The sequence below is a fragment of the Zonotrichia leucophrys genome, chromosome 1A (genome assembly GCF_028769735.1).
Source record: "Zonotrichia leucophrys gambelii isolate GWCS_2022_RI chromosome 1A, RI_Zleu_2.0, whole genome shotgun sequence".
Lineage (NCBI taxonomy): Eukaryota > Metazoa > Chordata > Aves > Passeriformes > Passerellidae > Zonotrichia > Zonotrichia leucophrys.
In genome coordinates, this window is record NC_088170.1 from 14,175,994 (window position 1) to 14,203,235 (window position 27,242).

Sequence of the window (27,242 nt, forward strand, 5' to 3'; positions counted from 1 at the left end):
TACCAGCCAAGAACAGACAACATTTATCTTTTATTACAACATAATTCTTGAAATTGCCACAAATGCCACTTTGGGGTCGTGAGTCCATAGGAAAGAGACGTCCAAGTCCAGAATCTCCTAAGTCTCTTCCTCTGCCAACAGGATACAGGTTAGTGCCTCACAGAAATCAGTGCTTGGAGGTCAGAGTCAGTGTGGAGGACACTCTGAAGATCTGTGGCAGCATGTTACTCAGCTGGTAAAACATTTCCTCTGAAATTGTCTGGGGAAAAAAAAAACAACACACAGGTAAGCTTTGTCTTTTTGTAGTTTGGAAGAATTAAGTCTCTCTCAACTTTGTTTCTTGGTATTTAAGAGAATTGCTGCTACTCAGAAGACAACAAAAATAATTTTCAAACTATGTTATAATCTGACTGAATTCAGTTAAAAGACTGACCTAAAAATACTGGCTGTATATTTATGTGACACCCACATAACCATTTCCAGGGTTTGATTACTTCTGCCAAACATAAGCAGGACAGTGCTGCTTGTTATCTACAGGACCCCTCTCTGCATTTCAAGACTAACTTCAAATTTGGAATTTATTTGTGGCTTCTTCCTTGCTCAGCAGCTTTTAATTTGTCAAGAAATACATGTCACTCATTTCCTAACATTAATTCTACTTTTACTGCTTTTTAGAACAAACCTCATGCTGGGCATCTTTGGATATCTTCCTGTTTCTGAAGATCAGCTAGAACTCCAAATTAAATAATTTCAGAATCTAAATCAGAACTAACTTCAAATACCTGGAGTAATTTTTTTTTTTTTGTGAAAGCATGACTGAACTTTCTGCATTGCAGCTTTCCATGCTGTTAGACAATATGACCAATAAACAACTCAAGTTATGTAACACAAGGCTAGACCACTGGAGTAATTAACAGAAAAATGTAATTAAGTAATTAACAGAAAAAAGTACCTTTTCCAAAGGTGATGCATTCACTACTTGTAAAGGTGAATTTCAGCATCCTCTCAGAAAATACTACTGGGTACTCAAAACTATAAACCCACCCTTACTCCTCTTTTATAGGGAAGGAAACAAAACCAGACAGATTAAATTAAACTCACTCAAAAGGGGCAGGCAAAAGCAAAAAAATTACAACTAGATCTGCTGACATGTGACTTCTTACCAGCAGGCTCCTAGGTTGGGTATGACTTTGGTTTCACCTACCTGTGGTACCAGGAATTGTACAGTCCGAGAAATTCCTCCATCCCACGAGGCCATTTCCATCATGAAACCTAAAAAAGCAGCATTGACAGAGTCTGGATAACCTGTGTAACACTCCCCAGCACTTACAGCATGAGCAGGCAGTGAGGGAGCTTTCAGACTCAAGTAGGGTGGGAACTGCCTTAATTAGGGATGTCCTCAACTACCTTTAAATCAGACCTGGGCAATCTGAATGAAACGTAGAAAAATCTAATGATGAATTCTGCAGAATAGCTACACTGAGGACAGAATTATCAGTCCTTCTGTGCAGCACAGTAATGCACAGCAGAAGTGAGGGTTTCTCCAAACAGTGTGCCAGGAGTTCTTTCCATGGCTTCTTTTCACTGAGAAACAGGGGTGACTTCATTGTGGCCTTGCAGTGCCTGAAGGGAGCCCACAGGAAAGATGGAGAGAGACTCTGGACAGGGGCCTGGAGTGACAGGACAAGGGGCAATGGCTTCACACTGACAGAGAGCAGGTTCAGACTGGATAAGAGGAAGAAATTCTTCCCTGTGAGGGTGCTGAGGCCCTGGCACAGGGTGCCCAGAGCAGCTGTGGGTGCCCCATCCCTGGCAGTGTCCAAGGCCAGGCTGGATGGGGCTCTGAGCAAGCTGGGATAGTGGGAGGTGTCTCTGCCCATGGCAGGAGGTTGAAATCTTTAAGGTGCCTTCCAACCCAAACAATTCTATGATTCTATGATGACTCTATAGGGAAAAAGCTCAGCACTAATTTATTGCTGAAGTAATGAACTACCAAAGGCCACAGGAATCCTCTTGTGGCAAATAAGGGCACTCAGAAAAATACTTGTTTAATAGAAGTGGATGATATAGATGATATATCCATTGTAAACTACTAAAGGTCAGTTACTACAGGAAGAGGTTCCTCAAGCAGGTGGTTGAAAGAAAGTGACTGGTTCAACTATTTAAGTGCAGCTCTAAAAATGCAGAAAGTAAAAACAACACTTGGAAAGACAGAAAACCATGCTGAGTCATGAGGACTATTTTCTCCTAATATCCAATCTAAACCTGATCTCTGTCAGTGTGAAGCCATTCCCCCTTGTCCTGTCACCCCAGGTCCTTGTCCAGAGTCTCTCTCCATCTTTCCTGTGGGCTCCCTTCAGGCACTGCAAGGGCACAGTGAGGGCACCCCAAAGCCTTCTCTTCTCCAGGCTGCACAATCCCAATTCCCTCAGCCTTTCCTCCCAGCAGAGCTGTTCCAGCCCTTTAATGAGTTCATGTCCCTGCTCTGGCCAGGCTCCCCAGACCCCACTGGGGCTCCACTCCCCTACCTTTGACACACTTGAACACGAGCTCTGCCCTCTTCAGGCACCATGGAATGGTCATCTCCTAAATGAAGAAATAAAAAGCCTCAATGCCCCACAAATCTTAACAGCACGAATGGCAGGGAAATTATTGAAACCAATACATTTTTTGCCCTAGAACATAATTTTGAAGAAGGATTTGGGACCTAGTTTTCAGAACATTCTAGGCAGGTGTACACACCTTACAGGTGACCATAAAAGCACTACCACTCTTTATTGCTAGGAGAGCCAGTGTCAGAACAATATTAAACATTTTTAAACTGAGGTGTTGAATAAAAATGTTGTCAAACCCACTGGAAACTGGGCTGTTCGATTCCCCTGTGGAGCTCCAGAAAAAGTCTAATGTTCAACTGATAATTGTCAGGTTCATGCTTCAGCAAATCAAAGGCAGGCTCCTGATCACATCTTAAAAGCACAATGATGACTTCTAAATTCTTGATTTTGTTTAATATTTCTTGGCATACCCACAACCTTCAGCAAAACCTTCTCTCTAATACTGGAACTGGAAGAAGCCCTTTCTCCTTTAGATGCATTTATGGTAAGAGTGAGAACAAACAAATCATCTGCATTTGATGAAGGAGTTTCAGATAGCAACAGCCAGCAAATCCTTACCTAAACTTAAATAGCAAAACATGACATGAAAAGCACAGTGGTTTAAGATATGGTACAAGCACTGGGCTAAATAATTTAAGATTTAAGTTCATGAAACATTTTTTGGCTGTATGCTAGAAAGCCAATTACACCATGATGATGTAATTCCATCAGAGACAGAATGACTCACTGCAAGCATTTCTCAGGAAGAAGAAAACAATATCTGTTTGTTTCTGCTGTACTCTTCAACATGAAGATGAGCACTTCCTACTCTGAATACAGGAATATATATATAGAAACTGACTTATCATTCCAAGTACCTTTTCAAACTTAAGCTTTACATATTTTTCTATTCACTAAAGCCAGTCTCTATTTTGCAATGCCAAACACACAGTGCAATCTGTTGTTATCAGAAAGCTTAATTTCAGGATTAAAGAAAGTTATTTGAGAGGCAAGGTTATCTAAGAATGGCCGGTGATAACATAACTGATAAACTGGATGTGTGGCTTCATTAAACAACTACTGAAAGCCAAAGTTCCTCCTCAGGTGGGAGGATCTCCTGCAATCCCCCAAAATACACTGTATGTTAAAACCTGGGTAAGTTTGAAATATCTTTTCATAAATCTTTCATTATATAATCACATGCTGCTTTTAGGGTATACACCACAGTAATCAGAACAGTGATGGACAAGTTTGGATTTGTACTTTTGCTGTGGTTGCCTTTTGACTTTTTTAATTTTTAAGCATTCTGGAAGCAACACTTAGTGTTTATTCTAACTCATCTGCTCATGTGTGCTCTCTGTCACAAGTAAGGTTTATAGCTGGTTTTGATCACTGCTTTGGCTTAGTAAAAAACATTCTCTCTCAGAGAGAGAGAAGAACATTCTCTCTCAGAAGCACCTTGAGCAATCAGTGATGGGAACTGAGCCTTAAACAGACTGATCAACACAGCAGGATATGACACCATTCCTTGAACTATTTGAGAGGAACAGAGATTAAGTTTTGTGGGCATCCAGGGAGATAACAGAATGTTGCTCCATGCAAGCCACAAGAACTGAAAATGACATAGCAGTGATTCAATTCTAATCCATCTTCATACACCAAAGTTCTCATGAATTCACCACATCACCATGAATTTTCTCTGCTGTGGAAATGAAGGATCAGCTAAGCAACAATGCAAAATACAAAGAAGGACATCAGAAAGCAAAAAAGCAAACAGCCAACCTCTTAGAGGGAGTTTTGGATAACAGCATTCAAGAAAGTTAAAAAAAAACCCACCTGGAACTTTGGGTGTTTTTCACTAGAAGAGACACTTCAACCCTTTTTAAGATGCAATCATTTTGTCAAATTAAGATTTCTTTCACTCATTTAGGAAAAAAAAAGGAGGGGAGGAGAGACCAGCTTCACTGGTCTTTCACATATTTTTCACAGTGAGAAAGATATGCTGCAATCCTTTTGCTTTTATTTTCATTTAATTTATTATAGGCTCACTACATAGGGCTGCTTAGGGCTGGGGTCTTTGCAGAACCATGTCGTAATCAAGTAAGTAAAACAGTAAAGTCCACATACATCATGTGGAAAAATATTTCAAACCAAACTTCAGTGGGTAATTTCAGTAAGAATTAGCAAGGTGTTTAACTTGGTGGATCTGTGCAAATCCTAAACACTGGATGAGTAGATGAAAATTTAAAGCCAGGAAACTCAGATGAGAAATTTGAGATCAATACACCCATCATAACCTCTCTATGGACATAAATCATGTTCATAAATATTTGTTACACAGCTTACACTTCTTTCATTTCTACTTTAAAAAAAAGTTGTCTTAATTTATGGTAATAGAGACAACTGCACTGAGATCACTGAAGAGTCACATTTTTGTCACTGCTGCTGTGTGGACAACAGCAATGTTGAAGCTACCAAGGGAGGGTGCCAGCTCTGGCATTTTTAGCTATGCCTTGCTGTTAGAGCCATTTCATTCCCCAGTTTATAGCAGATTCCAGTAATCAGTAACACCTCACTTGGCCTGAAATCAAACTTGCCTGCTTTTGCCTTTCTCAGGTATCAAATCCAGTTTCCTTCCTTCATTTAATTTAAGAGAAATCTGTTTTGGTTGTTCTTGCCATAAGAAAAACAAAGGAAAACAGAACTCTTGATTTTTTTTTTCATAGAAATAATGAAATCTAACAGCTTCTTTGAGATCAATACAGTCAAACTGACAGAGAGCAGGTTTAGATTGGAGGGTGATGAGGTCCTGGCACAGGTTCCAGGAAAGGCTGGATGGAGTTTGGAGCAACCTGGGAGAGTGAAAGATGTCCCTACCCATGGCAGGTGATGGGACAGGATGAGCTTAAGGTCTCTTCCAACCCAAAGCAGTCTGTGATCCTGTAATTACTTTTGTGAGGCTATAAACACCACTCATCCATCTACATTAGGAGAAAACCTTTGGAAACAGCACAGAGAACACTGCTAATGAATGCCTGTCCAAGGAAGCATGGAAACATCTCTGCAGCTGGGCTCCTGGTTAACCACCTCACAAAAATGTTCTTCTGTGGGTGGTAAATGCAGAGTCAGAACTGTGGCTGCCAAAGGCACCGAGTTCAGGGCAACTTTCAGAAATCTGTCATTACTCACTTTTCCCTCAACAAGGAGTTACAGATTTGTGTGCTTCAAAGCAGGTCAGCCAGCTGCCAAGCACTGTAATAAGCAAGCTGCTAATGCAAGTCATACAAAGCAGTTGTGCCTAAACACACACAGTTACCATCCAGCTCACCTTCTGCTTACTCTGCTAAGACTTAAAATCTTAATACAAAAGGTAAATCGTTTTACCAGGATCTTTTAAGAATCCAGCACTAGACAAGAAGTTAATTCTTCAGTTTCACACATCTCAAGGCATGTTGAACACTTGGTCGTGTGCTTTATTTGCAGTTTAAAATACAGATATGCAAACAGAAGCTAAAACTAGCCAGGTTTAAAGAAAACAAAAACCAGAAGAACATAATCAGGTGGCACCTTGATTAAGAAAAAGGTCGGTATATTTAATAAATTTCTGAAACACAGCACCTGGGTCCCCTGAGTGACCTAGGCTGCTGTCCTGCATATTGATTACTTGTATTTGTGCCCAAAGAAAGGTCTTAGTACATCTTAGGATGTATGGAAACATCCTTTAGAAGCTTCATTATTGTCTTTTTACCTTTTCATTATGATAGACCCTGATCCTGCAAAAAAGGACGACTTCTACTCTGTGTTCCAGTAAATTCTATTATAAAACCTGTCACTGTTAAAGGTAATCCACTGGCGAGCATTTATCTGAGTCAGCCACTTTCCACAAAGGAAAGGCAACATTGAGTCTAAAAGTGAAAAATCAAAGGGTTATTTAAAATAGAAACCTCTCCAACAGACTGTAATTATTACTGATATTCTTGCATGGATGACAGAATTATCTTCTTTTTCTCATTTCTTTAGGTTTACAGCTCTTCAGGATAGGAGGCATATGGCTGTACTCCCTGCCCATCACTTCTTTCCCTGCCTTCCCACCCCTTTTCTTCCCAGTGAGACAGGTGTGACAGAGAAAAGAGGCTGCCAATAGTTTTAAATTGCTGTGCACTGAGAAATCTTACAGCTGATTGAGAGACGAGCCCTACACCAGAGTCTCACTGCAGAAGAAAACACAAAACTCAGCACAGTAAGAACACAGAGCATCAGCAATATGCTGCCTCTTGCCCAGCCAGTATTTGAGGGGACTTAGAGAGGAAACAGGGACAGAAATTAGGCAGTAAAGGAGACAGGTCAAAGTGAAGGTGAAATTTGGTTGTTCCTGTGTAGGGCTGAGGTGGTAGAAGGTTTACAGAACTCTAAGCCAAGCTTTGCCAGTTCTGCTGCTCCCAAAAGTTAATTTTAATGTTTACAGATAATGATAATTAAAAGAGGGGATCTGGTATCTCTACTGCATCAGCAACTCTGAAGATAAGAGTTTCTAAGCAAGAGCTTCCAGTTGTGTAGTCCCATCTTCTATTAATACTTGTACCACTGCATGAGATGGATCTAGGAAGTGAATTGTCCAAAAGGAAGAGTGGGAATAAAAACTTTGAGTGATTCAGCTGGCTGAGATGTTTTTAATTGATTTTAATCTAGCTCCTTACTTTGGGTCACCATGTAGATACAAACACCATGTGGTGTGGCAGAGGTCTGTGAGTGAGTAAAACCACCCTATTTGGCCTATATCAGCATGAAACTCACCATCTGCAAAAATCCAAGGATATAAAACAAGCCCAAACATTTCCATTTACTTACTTCTGACATTTCATGCACCAGCAGGAGGGGAATGCTGATGGTGGTGATGTCGTGTGTGCAGCAGACCTTGAGGATGTTCCTGAGCCCCATGATGGCCGGGTCCCGGGCGGTCACGTTCACAGACCTGACGTTGTCATCCACACACAGGTGAAAGGCAACGTGGATTTCTGAGAGGTTTGAGTGCCTTGTGATGTAGAACTCTCCTGCACAATAAGGCAAAGCAGGAAGGGAAGAAATCATGGTAGTGATCTGTACTGAAATCCAATTGTTTGGAAGTGTAAGAAAGATAAAAGGCAAATACAAATATACAGCAGTATGAGGACATACACAGGAGATCTAAAATCCCTTGGACTGTCACTGTTTTACATCCATCCCACACTCTCTCCCCTGCTTTGATGGGTTCCAGTGGCATCATGGCCACATGGTGTAATGAACCATAACAGTGCCAGTACAGGATATGATCTCTATATAGCACAAAACAGAAAAACAAACCCAGAGGAGGTGCAATACTCAAAATACACAATGCAAGCACGGAATTGCAGACAGATGTGGGAGGCGGAAAGGCCAAAAAAGGATGGGTTCAAATAAAGGATGCACAGAGCCTGTGGAAAAAGATAGTGGGTTATGTAACAACTGAGATATGGCACTGGAACACAAGGGGATCAGTGACCATTAGAATTTAAAATAATTCAGAGTAGTGGGAAGATGAGTTACAGAGTTGCTTGAAAAAAGGAACCAAGACATCTTGTTGGGGACATTTTTAGATTTAGTATTCATTTATCAAAGGTGAGAGGCAGTGAAATCCAGGTCTCTCCATCGGTCCTTTGCACTGGAGATCTAAAGTCTACAGTACAGTCAAGGGAAAAGCAGGTGTGCAATGCCCCCACTGTTTCAGTCTACAAATAAACATCTTCCTTCAAACCTATTCCCACTGGCCACTGAAGTTAAGATCTTTTCTTTGAACTGGAACAGCTGCAGAATGGGCCTGTACTCCTTCTGGATGACTGCAAAGGAGGCAGGAATCCCCAGCAGTGACCATCTACGAGCAGTAACACACTCTACACTGCTACAAGACACCTGGATTTATCTGGTCCAAGTTGATTTACAGTACACTCCCTCTAAAAATATTTAAGAGGGCTTATTAAAATCAATTTTAATAAGCCCTCACTCAACCACAGGTTGTATGGACTTAACTCCTTCTCCAACTGCATATTCATCTTCAAATTCAACAGCAGCTTTCCTTACTAAACATCACAATATACACAGAAGATACTTCCCCTGAGAAAGGGATTTCTGAAAGTTAAAAAATCCACTCAAAACTGCTTTTCTGTACCACAGCAGTGATATATATATAGCCATTTTCACAAATAAAATTAGCTGATAGCATTGAAGTTTTATCTTTCCCACAAGATGCTCAGAGGGTTTTTTTTTCATCCTCAAATTCCAGAAGGAAATTTTAGGCAAAGAGAAGTGATTTGCCCCATGCCATGTGATGCAGTGGCAAAGCTGGGAATAGAAACCAGATGTCCTGACACCCAGTTCTCTGCCTCAGCCACAGGAACATCCTTCTCCTCTGATTGAGGTCAGCTTGGGTTCAGGTTAAAATTTATGTTCTGACTTTAGAGCTAAAAATGTGGATGTATAAAACACAATTTGCTTCAGGAAGATTGGGGTCAATGCCACACAACTCACCCGGCAAAATGTTCGACTGGTTGCGTTCGATATTCTTTAATTTATCTTCATTCCCACTGATTTTGTTTTCTGCATAAGAACACATGGAACAAATACTAATCATATCCTCTGTTAATTACACTTGGGCATGAAAAGGTTCATGTACTGATATCTGGCTTGAATTTTGACCATGAAGTCCTCAAAATGCAAGGGGGATGGGTAGAAGAGTTTTTGCTGTCTTCAACACATCCCAAACTGAATCCTACCTCAAATGCCTGCCTTTCTTACTTACCATCCCATGATATTTCTTCATTTGGACAACAGCAAACAGTATTCTCAGACATAACAAGAACCTTTGGAAGCTGCCCCCACAATCACATAGTATCTTGCTATCACTTTCTTTTAATTTCAACAAATTAAAACAAATTTGTTCCTAAGAGATTTACATAAATCAGCAGCATAAAACCAGCTTTCACCATTTCCCTTGAGATGCAGCAATATGCAGGTTCTCAAGGGAACTTGTTTTTCTGTGTACTCATATTTGTTCATGTTCTAGATGCATTTAGATCACATAAGTAGCTCTCTGGAGGGAAACCAAAGTTACATGATGTACAACTGCACTGCCTAAACACCATGTGGTCAGAGCATTTCCCAGCCACTTGCAAACACGAATGTAAGGAAAACCATTCCCAAAACTTTGGCCAGCATAAGAGAGCTAAATACACATTTAGTCTATTTCTTATTTGGTTTTCAGCATTTACTTTAAAGTAAGGGGGGGAAAAGTAATAAACTCCTTTTTCTGCAATTTTTAGAGATTTAAATGTAAATGGCAATAAAAACATAAAGACAGATAAAGTTTGTGCTGCTACAGGCAGTTCAGGAAAGCAGAATGGCCTGATGTACTTCCCATGCTGTTAAAATGTAACTTTTATATGTTGATTCATTTTAAAGGAGCAGCAAAGACAACACCCAAACACCACATTCTCTGTGAATTTCACAAAGCTTCTTGATGAACCCAAACATTCCATTTTACAGATGAAATAACTGCAGAAGAGTGGCATGGACTCTGCCCTGCCCACAAACATCCCTCTGACCACTGTTCTATTTCAAGGAGGGTAATTTTGGTTGTCACTGACCGTGGTGTCTTTTTGTCTTGCTGCTACGCTGTGCTCTGGCCTTAAGTACAACCTTCTGGACAATTTCAAGTTGTTCTTGGATTCCAGGAAAATGGAAATCCGTGCATTCTTGGCAAACGGTTGCGAAATCTAGGAAAAAAATAAGATTGAAATGCATGCCCTGAGGTTGTGCTCAGTAACCTTATGTAATTCTACTCTACTGATGAAGTAAATCCAGCTATAAAGGCAAACTCTCCAAAAGCAGATAAAGCCCTACTGGACTCCTCTTCCAAAATTTATTGACGATTTTATTTGACAGATTGTGACATGGTCTCAATACTTTCCCCTCTACTGTGGCTACAGGACCTAATTGGTGGCTACAAGATGTAATTTTGTGTTTAATGGCACTATTTAAATTTCTGTCTTCTCTCATAAAACCAGATACTCTCCTTTTGTTATTCATTTAACTATTCAAACAGTTAAAAAGTACCTGCAAAATAAGTACAAGTACAAAATAATACTGTAACAATTGAACTACTTGGAAACCATCAACACCAATCAACAAACACAATTGCAGTTTTTCTTGGTACACTTCCCTCTCCTTCTTGCTACAAGCCTGACTCCAACTATTTCCAGAAAATATCAAGCACCACTGTGCTTTTTTTTTATGGCATGCAAGAATAATGACAAGTAATAGTCAGAAAAAGGCATTCCAAGTGTATTTGTAGCAGCTGATGTCACAGTTGAAACAGCCACCATACACAGAGTACCACCATACAATTTCCAAAGGCTTTAAGCATCAGCCCATAGAGAGTAATACCAGATCACTTCAGAGGGCTTCAAGCATCCTTCCTTCCTGTTCTTCAGCCCAGCCTTCACACCCCTCACGTTCATGCACTGCCCCTGTGTGCCCTCTGTTCCCTTTGGTGATCAGCACACCTGGGCACTCCATGGCTCATTGCCTTCAGTGCTGTTCCCTGTCCTGCAGAACCCCTGTAACCCACTGGGGATGAGGCTCCTAACTTTGGTATTAAACTTCAAGACAGAAATGGGAGAGTCAACCAGGAATAAACAGAAGTTTCTTTGGTTAACCTTGATAGAAAACATCATCATAGTGCCTACTTGCTCAAAAGACACTCAATTCAATTTAATCAAATTAATCAAACTTTCCAGAAGTAGGGAAGTCATATTCCTACTGTTCATTTTTAACAGAATTCATGTATCAAAAGGACATGGTATTTTTATATATTTACCTATCACTTTAAAAGCTGGGCATATTTCTTTTTCATTTTTGCAAATAGGTTTCATTGTGATAATCTGGTATTAAAAGAGTCAAAAACTCCTATAATAAATTTGTCTAAATCAATATTGAGGGGTCCTCTTCAATATTGTTTGTTACTCAGACACAAAATGTAGGGAAGAGATGAGAGATAACAGCACAACACTATCCTCCATCCTCATCCATATCTCTTTTTGCATTTGTTACCCTTTTGCCATACCATATGCAAAACATGACTGCCCTCCACTGAATTTTAATTTTACAAAGAATATTTTTCTGTGAGAAAAGACAGCCAGATTTTATTCTAATTTATTATTTTATTCATTCTCCCTGACAATGCCTCCCATTAGAAGACTCACCTCTTTTGATTCCACTGTAGGAGCTGATCCTGTTGTCCACCAGTAACACCAGGCCACAGAGGGAGGTTGAGTAGAGGGACATGGCAGTCTGAAGCCTGTGCAGCTTCACCCCACTGCGCTGATTGCGCTTGTGTTTGCAGAAATCCAGCATATCAGCTCTCAGCAGCCTCAGGTTGTGCATGGTCTTCAGCTGAGCTCCTGCACAGAGCAAATGTGGCTCAATCCCAGTGGAAGACTAACTTAGTGCAATACAACATAAACTCAGGACTCAGATTGAAATAGAAGGGCACAAAGTGCTTCCCTAAAATCTGGAAGGGAGCTGTAACCAGTAACACCCAGAGGAAGTTCTCAGCCACTCATTCAGTTTGCAGTTTTACAGACAGATCAGCAATTCACAAAGCAGCAATAAAAATGCAGTGTTCTCACAAAGCGAGGCTTGCCCATGCCTGAAATGAGCCTTGTTCCCACTGCAGAATCACAGAATCATTAAGCTTGGAACAGACTTTCAAAATCAAGTCCAACCTGTGCCCAATCCCCACTCTGTCACCAGCTCACTGAGTACCATGTCCAGGCATTCCTTGGACACTTCCAGGGATGGGGACTCCAAACCTCCCTGGGCAGACCCTTCCAACCCTTTCTGTGAAGCAATTCCTCCTGAGGAGTACTGCAGGGCTAGGGATGAAATACTGATGGGTAGTGGTGTATCCTTCCCACCCTTCCCAGAACCACTCCACAAGCTCAGGAACTCCTGCTAGGCCTAAGCATTTGTGCTATGAGCTGGGTGCTGAAGGATCTCCTGGCTATGCCAGGAACTGCTGTGTGGCTGAAGTGGGAGCTGCTTGGAGGGGAAGAGATCATCAGTCAGCCCCTGACAGCCTGGAAACATCCCCAGCTGACCCATGGCCCAAGGGGAACAGCACCATTGCTGCTGGAGCTCTGGAATCTCCAGCAATTCAACCTGAGGATGAACATTTTCCAAATGACTCAAGGCAATCATCTCACAACCCTACGGACCATGGTCCTAAGGGACTTCCTTGGAGCTTTCCTGCACCACAGCAGGCTGCACCAGCATCTCCCTCTGACAGAGATGCCCCTCAGAGCTTGCAAATTCCTAAGTTTGTGATACTGGGAAGGATTGTTGCTGCCCATCTCTGCCTAAATCATTTTAGATTTGGTTATAATCCAGTTTTTCTCTCTGTGTTTTATCTACATAGTAATAGAGTGAACCTTGCCTTTGAACCTTTTTGCTCTTTTGCAAATTTGTATCAAACTTCCTCAGTCTGATGACTCTGCTGATGATTTTTTAAGTGACCTAAACCACTCCTGCACAACATAACATGGTGAAAACAGCTCAAGAAGACTCTACTGCACAAACAAAAATACAAATTGCAAGTATCTATTCTGCTGTCAACTGATCACAGGAAGTGAATTTCGTAAACACATTTTTCTACCACATGTAAGAAAAGTAAAATCATCATTTTTAGGCAATATACTTTGCTGTTGCTGTGCTTTTCCACATGAGTCACCCAACCAAAATGGGTAAAAATTTACTTCTAGAATATTTTCCATTAAGATTTCCACCTATTTCAGACATTGCTTGATACAGTTTATACTGTTCTCTTACACATGTAAAGAACAAACACAAAACAACTCCAAACTATGGATTATACACATTGAGAGTTAAATAGTGTAAATAATACTTGCTTTGGATACATTATTAATTTACTTGGGTTTACTCCACTTACCTAAATGAATAGTAAAGCTTTCTTCTAACAGCCTCTGCTCTTCATAGATTCTCCCATTTCCTTCCACAGATTCCCTCAGCTGGCTGGGCTGAACTTTAATTTCATCACTGAAATAATTAGAGAAGTACCAAAAAGTTAATCCTAATTTTTATTCAAGACCAACAACTTTGGGAAAGTTATCCCAAGTTTTCTCAGCTGGTCTGTGGAAACCAAGAGATCAAACCTATGAGCATGAGCTCCATTCATGAGGTTTCACCTTTGCCTTCCTGGCAGCAGGAAGAGGAAACTTCACTGTTAGATTTACATTATTTAGCCCATTTGTAAAGCATTCCAAGACTGAGAATTAAAAATAAGTCACAATACCTAGTTATAACATAGTAAGAATGTAGGAATAAAAGGAAAACAAAAAGAGTTCTCTTCAACCTATTTACAGCAGCCAAAACCTTATTTATCAAGTTATCAAATAAAGCATTTCTTTTCTTCTTCCCACACAAAACGGGAAATTAAAAACCACCTTCTCAAATGTTCCACAGTGTTCAAACTCCCAGAAACATTTCAGATATCAGTTTTAATGTTTTCCCTAAATTCAACTGTCTGGTAGTGAAACAACAAATACTGTTCCTAATACATGAAAGAACAGCATCCAATTTGTCGCTGCATTAGTGAGAAGTTTCTGTTTACAAAGTGCCTCACTTCCAAAGATCTCTTATAAACTTGCAAGCAATTCTACTGATTTCAACTGCCAAGCAGCAGTGTCCTAGTGATAAAGAATAAGGACCCCACCCAATTTACAAATTCTAATTTCCCTGCCATTTCCTTAAACAGAGGAAAGCTTCTCATTCAACTCTCTCCACAAGTGTTCACGCTAAAAAATTCCATTTTTTAGCTGTCCAGTGACATACATACAGAAAGAAAAAAGAGGGCTGTTAATTCAAACCATTGTTACCATTTTTTTAAAGCACCATTATTCTCCAGAACATGCTTAGGTGGTAACAGAAAGCTTTGTGAAACAGTGTTAAAGACAGATATAGGAGAGGAAGGCAAAACAGAAGGAAATTCCACTCATGTCAAGCTGTACTTTAGAGCATTACAACACTTTCTGGTACAGAGATGTTGTAACATCACACAATGAAGAAACTCCTGAAATTATACATATTTCTTTATGATGGTTTATTTGCCTTTGATTATCCTAAGCAAATTATTTATAGATATTATCATATCATAATAAATAGGACTATAGTACCCTACTTAGAAGATTATGTAAACAAATATACTTTGAACTATTTCAGCTGAAATTCAGCATCACAGAGGAATTAAATACCTGACTGAGCTGTTGTTGGGATTCTTTAGGTCTTGATGAAGCTTTATCACCCACTCCTGATATTCCTGCTTCTGGATAGCAGTAGTCTGTTTTAATTCATTGGTCCATTTGTTCTCCAAATCCTGACAGGAGAGCAGTGATAATTTGAGTGGTGTGGGTGTTCTTTTTAAGGTGATTATGTGCAGGGCATATTCTAGTTACCTGCTGAGACTCAAAATGCTGAGCTGCTAAGGAATTCACATCCTGGTCAGTCAGTGACTTCCCAAGCTCCTGCATCACCTTATCCATTTCAGCTCCTTGCCTGAAAGGGAAGCAAACACAGAATTCAAAAGACTGGCAGCAGAACACCTTTTGCTATGATAAAACCACAAACTTGGTTGTTTGTTACTGACAGAATGAACAGTCACAGATTTAGCAATGAAAATCCACAAAACAAACTGGCCTTAAGGGTCAGGTCAGTCAGCCCCTGTGTAAACAGAACATCATTTACCCTCATTTGGGACAGTCTCAGCTGCCACCAACACAGGGATGTGATAAATTCCAACAGAGTCAATTCACAGCCACAGTACACCTGAGCTCTACAACAATACTGCTCTTCTGTATGCATGCTTAAGAAGAGGCAATAGCAGCAATAAGATTTGCTAACACCATACTGGCAACATCGACCCTCAAACTAGAAATACATACAATTCAGTCCATTAGAAACCATAGCATGAAGTGATTTTGCACTGTCTAGGGTGAGCTTAAACACACACAGCTCAAGAGGAATATTGCTACTCAGAATGCTAAACCAGACCTACTGGAGTTACTTTGACACAAAAAGAAAAATCCACACTCGACGTGTTCCCTCTTGTGGACAAAGGAGTCACCTGCAGCTATGCAAGCTTATTCCAGAACTCTGGACTTAAATGTGTCACAGCATCCATCACAGTTGAGATGACCATGGCACTCAGAGTGCCACCATACCATTTCAGAAAGTTTCAACCCATACAGAGTAACATCACTAGAAAGCTACAGACATCTGCTCATCTTGGCTTTCAGCCCAGTTTTTCACACCCCTCACCTTACAGGAACTGCACCTGTGTGCCCTCTGTTCCCTTTGGTGGTCAGCACACCTGGGCACTCCATGCCTCATTGCCTTCTCACCTGCTTTTATCACCTGTAGCCCACTGGGATGAGGCTGGGTCACAGCCCCACTCCCAATTACCACAAACTGTGTGCCCACACAAACTCAATGCTTTCTGAAAATCAAAACTTATATACTCCTCAATCACTGAAAATAATAGAAGGCTACCAAAGTAATATAAGGTAGCTGACCCTAATGACATCATGGAATGGTTTGGGCTGGAAAGGACATGAATGCTCATTTCATTCCAACCCCTGCCATGGGCAGGGACACCTTCCGCCTGACCAGGTTGCTCAGAGCCCCATCCAACCTGGCCTTGGACACCTCTAGGGATGAGGCAGCCACAGCTTCTCTGGGCAACCTGTGCCAGGGCCTCACCACACCTTGAGTAAAGATTTTTTTCCTAATATCCAATCTAAATTTTCACTCTTTCAGTTTGAAGCCATTCCCCCTTGCTCTAAATACCCTTGTGCCAGCCAAGTGTTGTCTGACTTGAGGTTTACACAGACAAATACAAGCTATACATGTTGTCCTAAGAGTTTACACACCCAGTGGCATGTACCCCTACCTAATAAGAGAAAGGAGAACCTAAATAATAAAAAAGTAATACCTTTCACGTAGCTTTTTCAGCTCCACGTCCCTTTCACTTATTAATTCTGAAATGCTAACAAAATAATTGTGTTCCAGGTTTAATAGCATTTCAGAAGCTGGAGAATGGATCAGATCATGATAAACATCTGCAAAATCTTCATCCCAGCTGGTTTCTTCAGGTTTGGCATGTTCTAATGTTGTCTAAAGAAAAGGTAAGAGATTTTAAAGGATAAGATACCTCTTAGGACATATAAAGATCCCTCATAATGGTGGGGTAAAACCATGGGGGCCCACACACAGCCTGTACCATACATAAACTATCTTCCCTAATTTAAGCTTCCTGGCATTCTACTTTAGCTTTCAATTTTCTCCTCTCCCATTCTTTATCTTTCAAAGCAACTAAAGTCAGAATCATTAAGGCTTGGACTACAGTAAGGAATTACCAATTTTCACACAACACCAGCTTGGAAAGAACAGCAATATCCACAATAATATTTGCACCTGATGAATTTTAGATAAGGCCCAGAACACCAGCTGTGCAAACAAAAATGCTTTGCTAGTGAGGATGACTAACTGCTGATGTCACTAAGAATTCCATCAACAACCCTGATTCAAGAAAAGCTATTTTTATTGAACAAAGAACAGCCCAAGAATGCCAATTTTGCAAGCTTTTAATGAGATTTTTCACCTTTTTCTATATTTCATGAGAAGCAAATTCAATTCCTATAAACTTCTCTTTAAACACTGCAGGCTTGTCATTAATTTTTTCTTTTCACTAGGACTCCTCCAGTTCTTTTGCATTCCACTATTTTTAAGATCCCATGTGAAACTGGAGACATTATTCCAACTAAAGCCTCCTACATAATCCTTCCTAAATAATATGAACCCAAAAAATGAACTGAAAAGTCTCTCTCAACTATACACTTTCTCCTTCTAACCTTAATTAGTGTTACTGAGTTTTAGGATACGAGTGTCACTTCGTTACCTCTTGCTTTAATTCTAAGCCACTATGAGCCTTATGCCTATGTTTTGTTTGAGTATTAACTGTTGAATGAACAAACCTCCATTTTTTGCCTCTCTCCATTTTTTGCCTCTCCATTTTCTATCTTTCTACTCTATTAAATTTAAGAAAAACTTGACTAAGAACTTGTAGGATGAAGACTTGATGCTCACTTTCAGACAGAAAGAAAAAACTGCAAGAATTGCAGCGAATTTTAGTGTAACATTCCATCCTCACAACTGTGATTGCAACTGTGATTGTGTGTGTACACATACTCTCACAAAGCAAGCCTTGAATATTAACTTTCCAGCCTTAATCTTACCTCTTTATAAGCTTTAGCCCAGGTATCTGCCAGCTGGTTGATGTCTACTTTTCCCGATTTCACTGCTTCCAGAGCCACCTCAGCTTCTCTGTCATAATCTTTTATGGTTTCCTCTTCTACAAATTTACTAAGAGATTGCTTCAGGTCTATTAAACAAGAAGAAATGGTCCATCAACAGAACACATCAACAATCACCCAGGAAATCTGTAAGTATAGTTTTTCACCTGAAAACCTTTTCCTTGCTAGCACTGACAGTAATTTTCTCTGATGTCCTGCTGTTTAAAAACCAATTTTGTAAACACTGTTCCAGTAAAACACTGTTCTTTTGGTTTCTTAGAGCAAGCTGTAAGATGCTTGTGGACAAGGATACAGGACATTAATTTAAGAAATCAGTTCATACCATTTTCTATAAAGCATGGCAGATTGTGCAGAACCATCAGACGTCCATGCAAATGACTGATATTCTCTTGCACAGGGAATTTGAGAGGCACTGTAAGCACAAAATGTTCATTTCCAGCACTGAATTTGTACACATAGTCTCTTTCTCTAGTTATAGTCTTTCCTTTATTAGGTTTCATCCTCTTGAGTTTGTTTCCTGCAACAGAAATGGAAGAAACAAGAATTACATTTTTGTAAACTCATAAGTACAAAATGGTAATGAAAAGCCATGGTTTTGCTCATAATTAACAGCCAAAAATACTTAACTCCCCAAATTTTCACAGATACTGAGTTTTGACTTCCAAATACTTGCATCTTGAACTGAAGCATTAAATACCAGTTTCCAAAATATCAAATGCTTCTAAAATGTATTTGAGTGTGTCAATATATAAACTTGGGTAATTGCTCTTAAAAAATACAGTGTAAAATCTCCTGACTTGAAGCAGAAGCAGGCTAGATGGGACTCCTGATAAATAGAAAATGAACCAAAAAACCCTGACTTCTGTCATGGATGCCTCAAAAGCTGAAATCCTGCAGAGTGCACAGAGATTTTATTTCCTCCTTTCTGCAGGTGCAAGGCCGGGGAGTGGGGGAGCGGATGTTTGCAACGATTTTTAGAAAGAGCTTATTTTGTCTTTTTGTAACCTGCATTAAAAATAAGCCAAAAGAGATGCAAAGGGGGCTGTGTAGAGTGAAATACAGGCTGGGATAACTGTGCTGGTATTTTTACCCTCCACAGGGCTCCTCTGCTCATTCACACGCCTCCGTTTTTAACATCCCCTACAAAGCTGGACACATTGATTCAGCTGAACCCTCCCCAGCGCTAAAAACCACACCCCGAGGAAAAGAAAAAAACAATAAAAATAAAAACTTCTACAGCAGAAATTCACGGGTTTAGGATTCGGTGATTTGTTTTGGGTTTTTTTTGGCGGGGCTTTTCAGTGAACAAACCTATGTGTTAGACACAGACGAAACAAGTCCGTTTCAAAAACATCACAGGACAACCAGTATTGATGCGAGGCGGTGTTCCGGCCTGTCTGGGAGCGGATTCAAAGGGAAATCCTGGGAAACACAAAGCCGACCACGCTGTTTCTGCTGCTCCCCGGTGCAGTAAGGCAGCTGATAGAGAGGGAGTGTTCCAAAGAGGACCTGGAATTGCAGGCTCAAAGCCGGCAGGACACGGCCTGCGGGAGCCCCTCCGCGCCCTCCCCGCCGCGGGCACTCCCGGTGCCCGCATTCCCTCCGCTGCAAGCGGCAGCGCCCACGGGCACCGGGAGCCTCCCCCCGTGCCCGGTCCATCCCGTCCCGGCTCACCTGGCTCCGGGCGGGCAACCGCGGGTTAACCGGGCCGCGGGGAAGGGCGAGCCGGGATGTTCCGCCTCTCCGCTCCCGTCATCGCAGCTGCGCGTCCGCAGCGGCACTTTCGGCGCTGCGCCTGTGGCGAAGGCGCCAAGCGGCGCCGGCGGCGGCGGGGATGGCGCGGCCGGCCAGGAGGTGCGTGTGCCGGGCTGAGGGACCGGGGCTCGCCCGATCCCCTCGGGGTCTCTGCGGGATTCCAGGGTGGCCCCTTTCTCTTCCAGCGGAGCGGTCGGGATCAGTGGCACAGGGTCGTGTTGAAGGCCTGGCATTAGTGGTGTCCCCCTGGGTTCTCTCGTAGAATGGTTTGGGTTGGAAGGGACCTTAACAACCATCCAGTTCTACCCCCCTGCCATGGCAGGGACAGCCTCCACTATCCCAGGTTCCTCCAAACCTCATCCAGCTTGGCCTTGGACACTGCCAGGGATGGGGCAGCCACAGCTTCTATGGACAGCCTGTGCCAGGGCCTCACCAGCCCTCACAGGAAAAAATTTTTCCATGTACCCAATCTAAATCTCCTCTCTGTCAGTGTAAAGCCATTGCCCCTTGTCCTGTCACTCCAGGCCCTTGTCAAGAGTCTCTCTCCATCTTTCCTGTGGGCTCCCTTCAGGCACTGCAAGGCCACAGTGAGGTCACCCCAAAGCCTTCTCTTCTCCAGGCTGCACAATCCCAATTCCCTCAGCCTTTCCTCCCAGCAGAGCTGCTCCATCCTCTGATCCCCTTGGTGTCCCTGCTCTGGCCTGGCTCCAGCAGCTCCCTGTCCTTGCTGTGCTGGGCCCAGGGCTGGATGCAGCCCTGCAGGGGGGGTAGTACTGGGCTCAGAATTGTTTAAATTGCTCATCCATGATTTGGAAGAAGGGTTTGATGTCCCCTCAGCAGTTCACAGATGACACAAAGCTGAGAAGAGTGGCTGATACCCCAGAGTGCTGTGCAGGCCTTGAGAGGGACCTGGACAGGTTGCAGAGATGGGCAGAGAAGTGTCTAAAATTCAACAAAGGCAAGTGCAGGATTCTGCACCTGAGGAGAAACAGCTCCATGCACCAGCACAGGCTGGGGGTGACCTGCTGGCCAGCAGCTCTGCTGAGAAGGACCTGGGGGTCCTGGTGGACAACAGGCTGTCCATGAGCCAGGGACACAAGAAGGCCAATGGAATCCTGGGGTGCACTGGGAAGAGCAGTGCCGGCAGGTCAGGAGTGATCCTGCCCCTCTGCTCAGCCCTGGGAGGCACATCTGCAGTGCTGTGCCCAGTCCTGGGCTCCTCAGCCCAGCAGGGACAGGGAGCTCCTGGACTGGGGCCAGTGGAGGCTGCAGAGATGATTCAGGGCCTGGAGCATCTGTGGCAGGGAAAGGCTGAGGGAGCTGGGGCTGTCCAGCCCGGAGAGGAGCCCCAGCTGAGAGGGGCCCTCAGCCCTGGGTGTCCCTGTGTGCAGGGAGGGCTCCGAGCAGGGCCCAGGCTCTGCTCCAGGGCCCAGCAATGGCACCAGAGGAACGGGCAGGGACTGAGGCCAGGAGGTTCCACCTGGGCAGGAGGCAGAACTTCTGTCCTGGGCAGTGACTGAGGACTGAACAAATTGTCCAGAGTGTGTGTGGAGTCTTTTAAAAAAATCTACAAGCTATTGCTAATGAGCCATCATGTACAGTTGCATTGGTTGTAGATTTATCTCTGCTCTCTCTGCCCAGGGACAGGACCCAGGGAACAGCTGGAGCTTTGCCAGGGCAGGGTCAGGGTGGATATCAGGAAAAGGTTCTTCCCCCAGAGAGTGGTGGAACACTGCAACAGGAATGGTCATGGCCCCAAGGCTGCCAGAGCTCCAGGGGTGTTGGGACAATGCTCTCAGGGATGTGCAGGGTAGAATGGCTGGGGTGTCCTGAGCAGGGCCAGGAGCTGGACTGGATGATCCTTGTGATTCCTGTCCAACTCATGGATAATCCATGATTCTGTGATTCTGTCCACCTGAACATGTATTGCTTTTTTTTTCCTTGTCAAACAAGTTCTACCCAAAAGTGTTACCAAATCAAGTTGCTCAGTCAGAAAGGATTGATAGTGTTTTTTTTTTTTTTTTTGGCCACAGGAACAAGAAAGTTGTTGATTATTCTCAGTTTGGGGATTTGGAAGATGATGGTAAGTGAGATGTTCTTGTACATCAAGAATTTGAAATTGCCTCTTACATAAAAGCACATGTAAGAGAGAGTCTGTTGAATTTTCATTTTAAATACTTCTAAGGATAGTGCAGTTGTTGTGTTCTTTTAAAATAGGATTAATTTCCAGAAAAAGTTATCTTGATATATTTTCAGTGTGCAATGAAAATGATGAAATTTAAGAATATAGGAAAACTCATGAGAGCTTGTTGCTGTTTTCCAACAGATGAAGACTTTGCACCTTCAAGCAAAAAGTCCAGAACACAGCTCAAGGAATCAAAGAAGGAGAAAAAAGAGAAGTCAAAAAAGCCCAAAGAAGTGACTCCATCACAGACACAGACACTTAGTAAGAGGTAAGAAATGTGGTCAACTCTATGTAAAACTGGATTTTAATAAGAATATTTGGGTTTGGTTTCTTTTCCCCTAGAGTTTTAAACAGCTGACAACAAACAAGTAATACATGACTGTAATAAAAATTTTGAGCTGTATTAATGCACCTTCAGATAACTCTAAAAATTCTGAGTTTCTTAGGGACTCCTAAACCAGAGAAATATAAAGACAAATTTGATTTCTTCTAAAAGAACATATTTAAAGGAAGATACAAAGTCTGTGTCAATGAAGAAGAGAAATCTAATTTTTATTAGTAATGTTTAAATATTACATTTTGATGTGGCATTTCAAACAAAGGCAATCACTTTTTTTTTCTGTAGTAATGCCAGTTAATAGTTCATATATTTTTATATATGTATATATATGCACACATACACTGTTTTACAATCATAATGCTTTAAAGTATAGAGTGCTTTAAAAGTTAGTGTGTATTTTGTCTAAATAATTTCAAAATGTGATATTTGTAACAAAATATGCTATAAAAATGTATTGAAATATGAATCTCTTCACAAGTATCTGAATTTAAAGAGTTCACTGAGCAAGAAATAGTTCGATAACACTCATGTAATTGTTTTATTATTTAACATGTTGTCATTCTTTCCCTAGGTTATCCTTGGATGAGAAACTTTATAAAAGAGATTTGGAAGTTGCCTTAGCCTTATCTGTCAAAGAAAAATCTTCTGATCCCCAAGAAGTGCAAAATTCAGAAGAGCAAGGTTACTTTGTAGTTCCATGCAACACTCTTTATTTATATGCAGTGAATTTGAACATGGGAATTTATTTTACACTGAAATAGATTGAAAATTATATTTTATTTCATGATGTCATGATAAGAGAGAGTTTCTAGGTATTGTCTGTTTTTTTATGTTCTTGAGGTTTTTTTTCTGTGAGAGAAGTAACTCTTCTATAAGGTTTTCCTAATATATACTTGGATTAGAGACAGATAAAAACTTCAGCTATTTTAATTTCTTGCTCTTTTTACTTTTTATAATGTGTTTTTGTACAGTATTTTAAATTTTTTCCCCTGGATCTTAAAACAGGTAAGAATATTGAGTCAGAAAATGCACAGAGGAGACCTCCTTTTTCCAACTGCAGTGTAGACAGTGAACTTTTAGGTAAGTTGTTCTCACACTCTTTTCACAAAAAACATTTAAATACCTTATCTCTTCTTTGTTTCCATTGGTTTATTTTGTTGTTGTTGTTGATGTGGAAAAAAGGATCTTTATCTTAAATAAAAGTTGAAGGATGTGTCAATTCTTTCATTAAAAATTTGGCCCCAGTCTTAAAATGAGCAAACCTGTGGATTGGTGAATTTTTGGTCTTCATTTTATTTGCCTGATTACAGATAAATGTTGATAACTTTGACAATGAGAAAATAAAATGAGAAGTACATGAAAACAGGTGTCAGTGATATGTTTCTGAACAGTATAACTTCATATCACCAAAATTAATTTTGGGCACTCAGATAGCAAATCATTTTAGAGGAAGAAAATAAATTTACTGTGAATTTAAGCAGATTGAATCACTTTCTGTTTTGTAGGCCTCAATCGGGTTATGGATGAGGATGCACCTGAGGGTGATGGGAGGCAAAGGACAGCAGCAACCAAAGTTCCAGCACATCACAAGTCACTGGTGGTTGACAGTGATGACAGAGCCCATGATCCTGATGATTCTGACCCAGAGTCTGTACCCAGTAAGTTCTTCTCCACCAAAACCCTCTCCTTACATGTGCTTTGGATGTGATGCATTATGTTTAGTTTGGATTTTTAGTGAAATTCATGCTGCTTTGACTGCATTTTCCCTTGCCCTCCCCCTTACTGAAGCATCATCCCTCATACTCAAGACATCTCATTTGCACTTTCACACTAAATTTACTCACTGGAGCTTATTCACTCTCAGACCAGCAAAATGTCACTGCTTCTCTGCATTTGTATGTCAGGAGAAATTCCTTCTGCCCTCCTTGTCCAGGAAAGTTTAATCTCTTTAAAGAACTTCTGTTCATTTTTGCAGTTATTTTCTGGGGTTTTTGTCAAAACAGTGATTCTGGGTTGTATCAGGTGTTGGAGCTTTCACTGTTGGCTTTGTTTAAGCTTATTTTAAAAAGCAAGTAGCCTGCCTTCTTTCCTTGCTATGACTGTCATCTTTGGAAGAGCAAGCTGCATCCATGTCTGTGTCATTCCCTAACAGGCAAGGTGTCTGGGTAAATATTTACAAACTTCAAGATGAGACAGCTAGTACCATCCTCATTATTTCTGCTGTGCAGTGGTCTGTCATCTTAAGTGATGATTTCTCTGCTAAAGAGCATCTTTCTAAAGTCATTCTTTTCCATCCCAGCATCACCTATAGTTTCTCCTTCCTGGATAATGGAGCACAACTCTGAGCCAAGGCAGAAGGTGATGTCCAGTCCCTTGGAAGCAGCTGGGAGGCCTCTACATGCATCAAGTCCTGTCACAGACAAAAAGCCTAAATGGACACCACCAGGTATGGGTGAGGCTGCAGCTATAAGACATATACATGAGTTGACTTAAGCTTTTAGCAATCTCTCCCAAAAAAAAAAAAAAAAAAAGGCTATTCAGCTATTCCAGGAAAATGCCTGCCCTATGTATAAATTTTATAGAGATTTTCTTTAAAACAAAAAAGAGAGAAAGGAAGAGAAGCTATATCTATGTTTTACTTGCAGCATTATGCTTAACTGCTTTATCTGCATGGGATTTGCAAAATGTTTTCCAAACTGGGGATCAGACCTTAATCAAAAGATCCTTTCATGTCCATTTCTCTCTTATTTAGAGCTTTCTTTATTTCTGGCATGTGCTAAATTATTGTCTGTTCTAAACAAAGAATATTAAAAATAAATGCTGGAGTATTTTAGCTGCACTAATAAAGAAAATGCTTAAAAGCTTTATATTCTCAAGGTGTTTGAGAATACTGCTGCTGACTCCTGATTCTTTGATTTTTCTTCATATTTGCTCTTCTTTTCTGTACATGGTTCTTTCTGTTTGGCTCCTTTCTCTCAAATCCTTGTTTCCCCATTGGAGTTGTGTTCAGTGTCTCTCTGTGGAGTGCCTGAAAATGCCCAGGGCACTGGGAACAGTTTCCCATTGTTGCTGCAGTGTGTGGCTGGGTAATTAACCTGTGCACCATTCCTGCTGCACTGGCTCCCAGAGGGAGGAGTTCCTGGTGAGTGATTTCCACGTGTCCCTGTGGTTTGGACCTTTTTGCATCCTTTTCAGAATGCTTCTTTTGTCCTGCTAGGAAAACTATTAAAAGATAGCAGTCATATGATACTTTTTTCCTCCTTTAAACCTTTAATACCTTCTTTTTGTTTCAAAATCATCTCCAGCTCCCTCAGGAAGCAGTAATGCCTCGGTGAAATGTGTTCCTGTTAAGTCACCTACTCACTGCCTAAGACTTGGGCTCTCCAGACTGGCAAGAGTCAAACCTCTCCATCCCAGTGCTACCAGCAGTTAATGGTCAGTGACAAAGTGCCACACAGAGGAAAAGACTGTGGAAAGGGTTTTGCTGATAAGCAAAGGGTGGCAGCATCCTGGAATCATCCATTTTGGAGGACTCTTATTACAGATGTGTCTCATGTTAAGATGAGTTTTTATTCTGCAAATTGCTAGGCATCTTTTAAGTGCTACTGAATACTAATGTTGTTTAATCAGAGTGACATCTGGCCACCAGCTTTTTGATGTATTATATTCAGAGATGTTGGTTTGTGATAATTTTAATTTTAAGTACCTTAAGTCTTGGCATTAATGTAGTCTAGACAGCACTATGGCAGTATGATGATAGGGAAATGTTTTTTAGAATGTTGTATTTTTAAAAAAAACCTAAAATAAAATATTTTATAATGTGTAACTGTATTCCTTGAATGTATTAATTTTGAAGGTCACTTTAAATGTTGGTTGCAGTCTGGCAGATATTTTTGTCTGTGTATGCTCTTACTGGAAGTCAGCAGCATTAGTCAGGCTCAGACAATGAGGAATTTCCTTGGAGCTCCTGGGGCTTCATTGAGGATCATGATACCTTGCTAAGGTAGGGGTTTTATAAAGCAGTGAAGTCATTGCTACTGATTAATGAAACTGAGCTTTTACTAATCCACAGTGTCAGTAAATTGCTATCTAAGCCTAGGGATTACAATGGATGGCAGCAGATCCATTGCTCCATGTATTACTCGTGACTCAGGGAGTTGCATTAACAAAGGAATATAATAGAATCATGAAATGGCTGGAGTTGGAAAGAACCTTAAAGATCATCCAGTTCCAAACCCCACAGGGACACCTCCCACTATCCCACGTTCCTCAGAGCCTCATCCAGCCTGGCCTTGGACACTTCCAGGGATCCAGGGGCAGTCACAGCTTCTCTGGGCAACCTGTGCCAGAGCCTCACCACCTTTACAGAGAACAATTTTTTCTTAATACCTAACCTAAACCTATCCAGTGTCAGTGTAAAGCCATTGCCCCTTGTGCTGTCACTCCAGGCCCTTGTCCAGAGTCTCTCTCCATCTTTCCTGTGGGCTCCCTTCAGGCACTGCAAGGCCACAGTGAGGTCACCCCAAAGCCTTCTCTTCTCCAGGCTGCACAATCCCAATTCCCTCAGCCTTTCCTCCCAGCAGAGCTGCTCCATCCCTCTGATCCCCTTGGTGTCCCTGCTCTGGCCTGGCTCCAGCAGCTCCCTGTCCTTGCTGTGCTGGGCCCAGGGCTGGATGCAGCCCTGCAGGGGGGCTCAGCAGAGAGGGGCACAGGGGCAGAATCCCCCCTGCCCTGCTCCCTGGGGCTCTGGGTGCAGCCCAGCACAGGGGGGCTCTGCGTTGGGGCAGGGCCAGCTCTCACCCACAGCCCCCAGGTCCTTCTGCCAGGGCTGCTCCCTCTGCTCATCCCCTGCCTGGATTGATCCCCAGTACAGCACCAGCACTTGGTCCTGTTTAGCCCCATGAGGTTCCCAC

General features: G+C 41.7%; 2 protein-coding genes across 7 annotated transcripts; one reads left to right on the forward strand and one right to left on the reverse strand.

The window, feature by feature from the left end:
* Window positions 1-19,858, reverse strand: FERRY3 (FERRY endosomal RAB5 effector complex subunit 3). Of its 5 annotated transcripts, none has more exons than XM_064700976.1 (14): window positions 19,724-19,858; window positions 18,372-18,566; window positions 17,972-18,117; window positions 16,669-16,850; window positions 15,134-15,233; window positions 14,933-15,054; window positions 13,612-13,718; window positions 11,867-12,064; window positions 10,250-10,378; window positions 9,135-9,203; window positions 7,443-7,645; window positions 2,529-2,586; window positions 1,205-1,272; window positions 1-259 (listed from the first exon to the last, which is right to left on the reverse strand). In XM_064700976.1, exons 2-14 carry the CDS (start codon window positions 18,547-18,549, stop codon window positions 167-169), a joined length of 1,653 nt encoding a protein of 550 aa, XP_064557046.1. In that variant the 5' UTR covers window positions 18,550-18,566; window positions 19,724-19,858; the 3' UTR covers window positions 1-166. The 5 variants fall into 5 exon arrangements, with proteins under 5 accessions (XP_064557046.1, XP_064557053.1, XP_064557067.1 ...); XM_064700983.1 differs by lacking the exon at window positions 19,724-19,858 and adding an exon at window positions 19,361-19,531; XM_064700997.1 differs by lacking the exons at window positions 16,669-16,850; window positions 17,972-18,117; window positions 18,372-18,566; window positions 19,724-19,858 and adding an exon at window positions 15,733-15,992.
* Window positions 19,728-26,160, forward strand: RAD51AP1 (RAD51 associated protein 1). Of its 2 annotated transcripts, XR_010438494.1 has the most exons (9): window positions 19,772-19,903; window positions 21,838-21,887; window positions 22,131-22,257; window positions 22,901-23,010; window positions 23,335-23,409; window positions 23,835-23,987; window positions 24,629-24,775; window positions 25,310-25,471; window positions 25,635-26,159. XR_010438494.1 is itself a non-coding variant. In XM_064701016.1 (8 exons), exons 1-8 carry the CDS (start codon window positions 19,884-19,886, stop codon window positions 25,760-25,762), a joined length of 810 nt encoding a protein of 269 aa, XP_064557086.1. In that variant the 5' UTR covers window positions 19,728-19,883; the 3' UTR covers window positions 25,763-26,160. The 2 variants fall into 2 exon arrangements, 1 of the variants encoding a protein (XP_064557086.1); XM_064701016.1 differs by lacking the exon at window positions 25,310-25,471 and having other exon boundaries at window positions 19,728-19,903; window positions 25,635-26,160.
* Window positions 26,161-27,242: the final 1,082 nt, after the last annotated feature.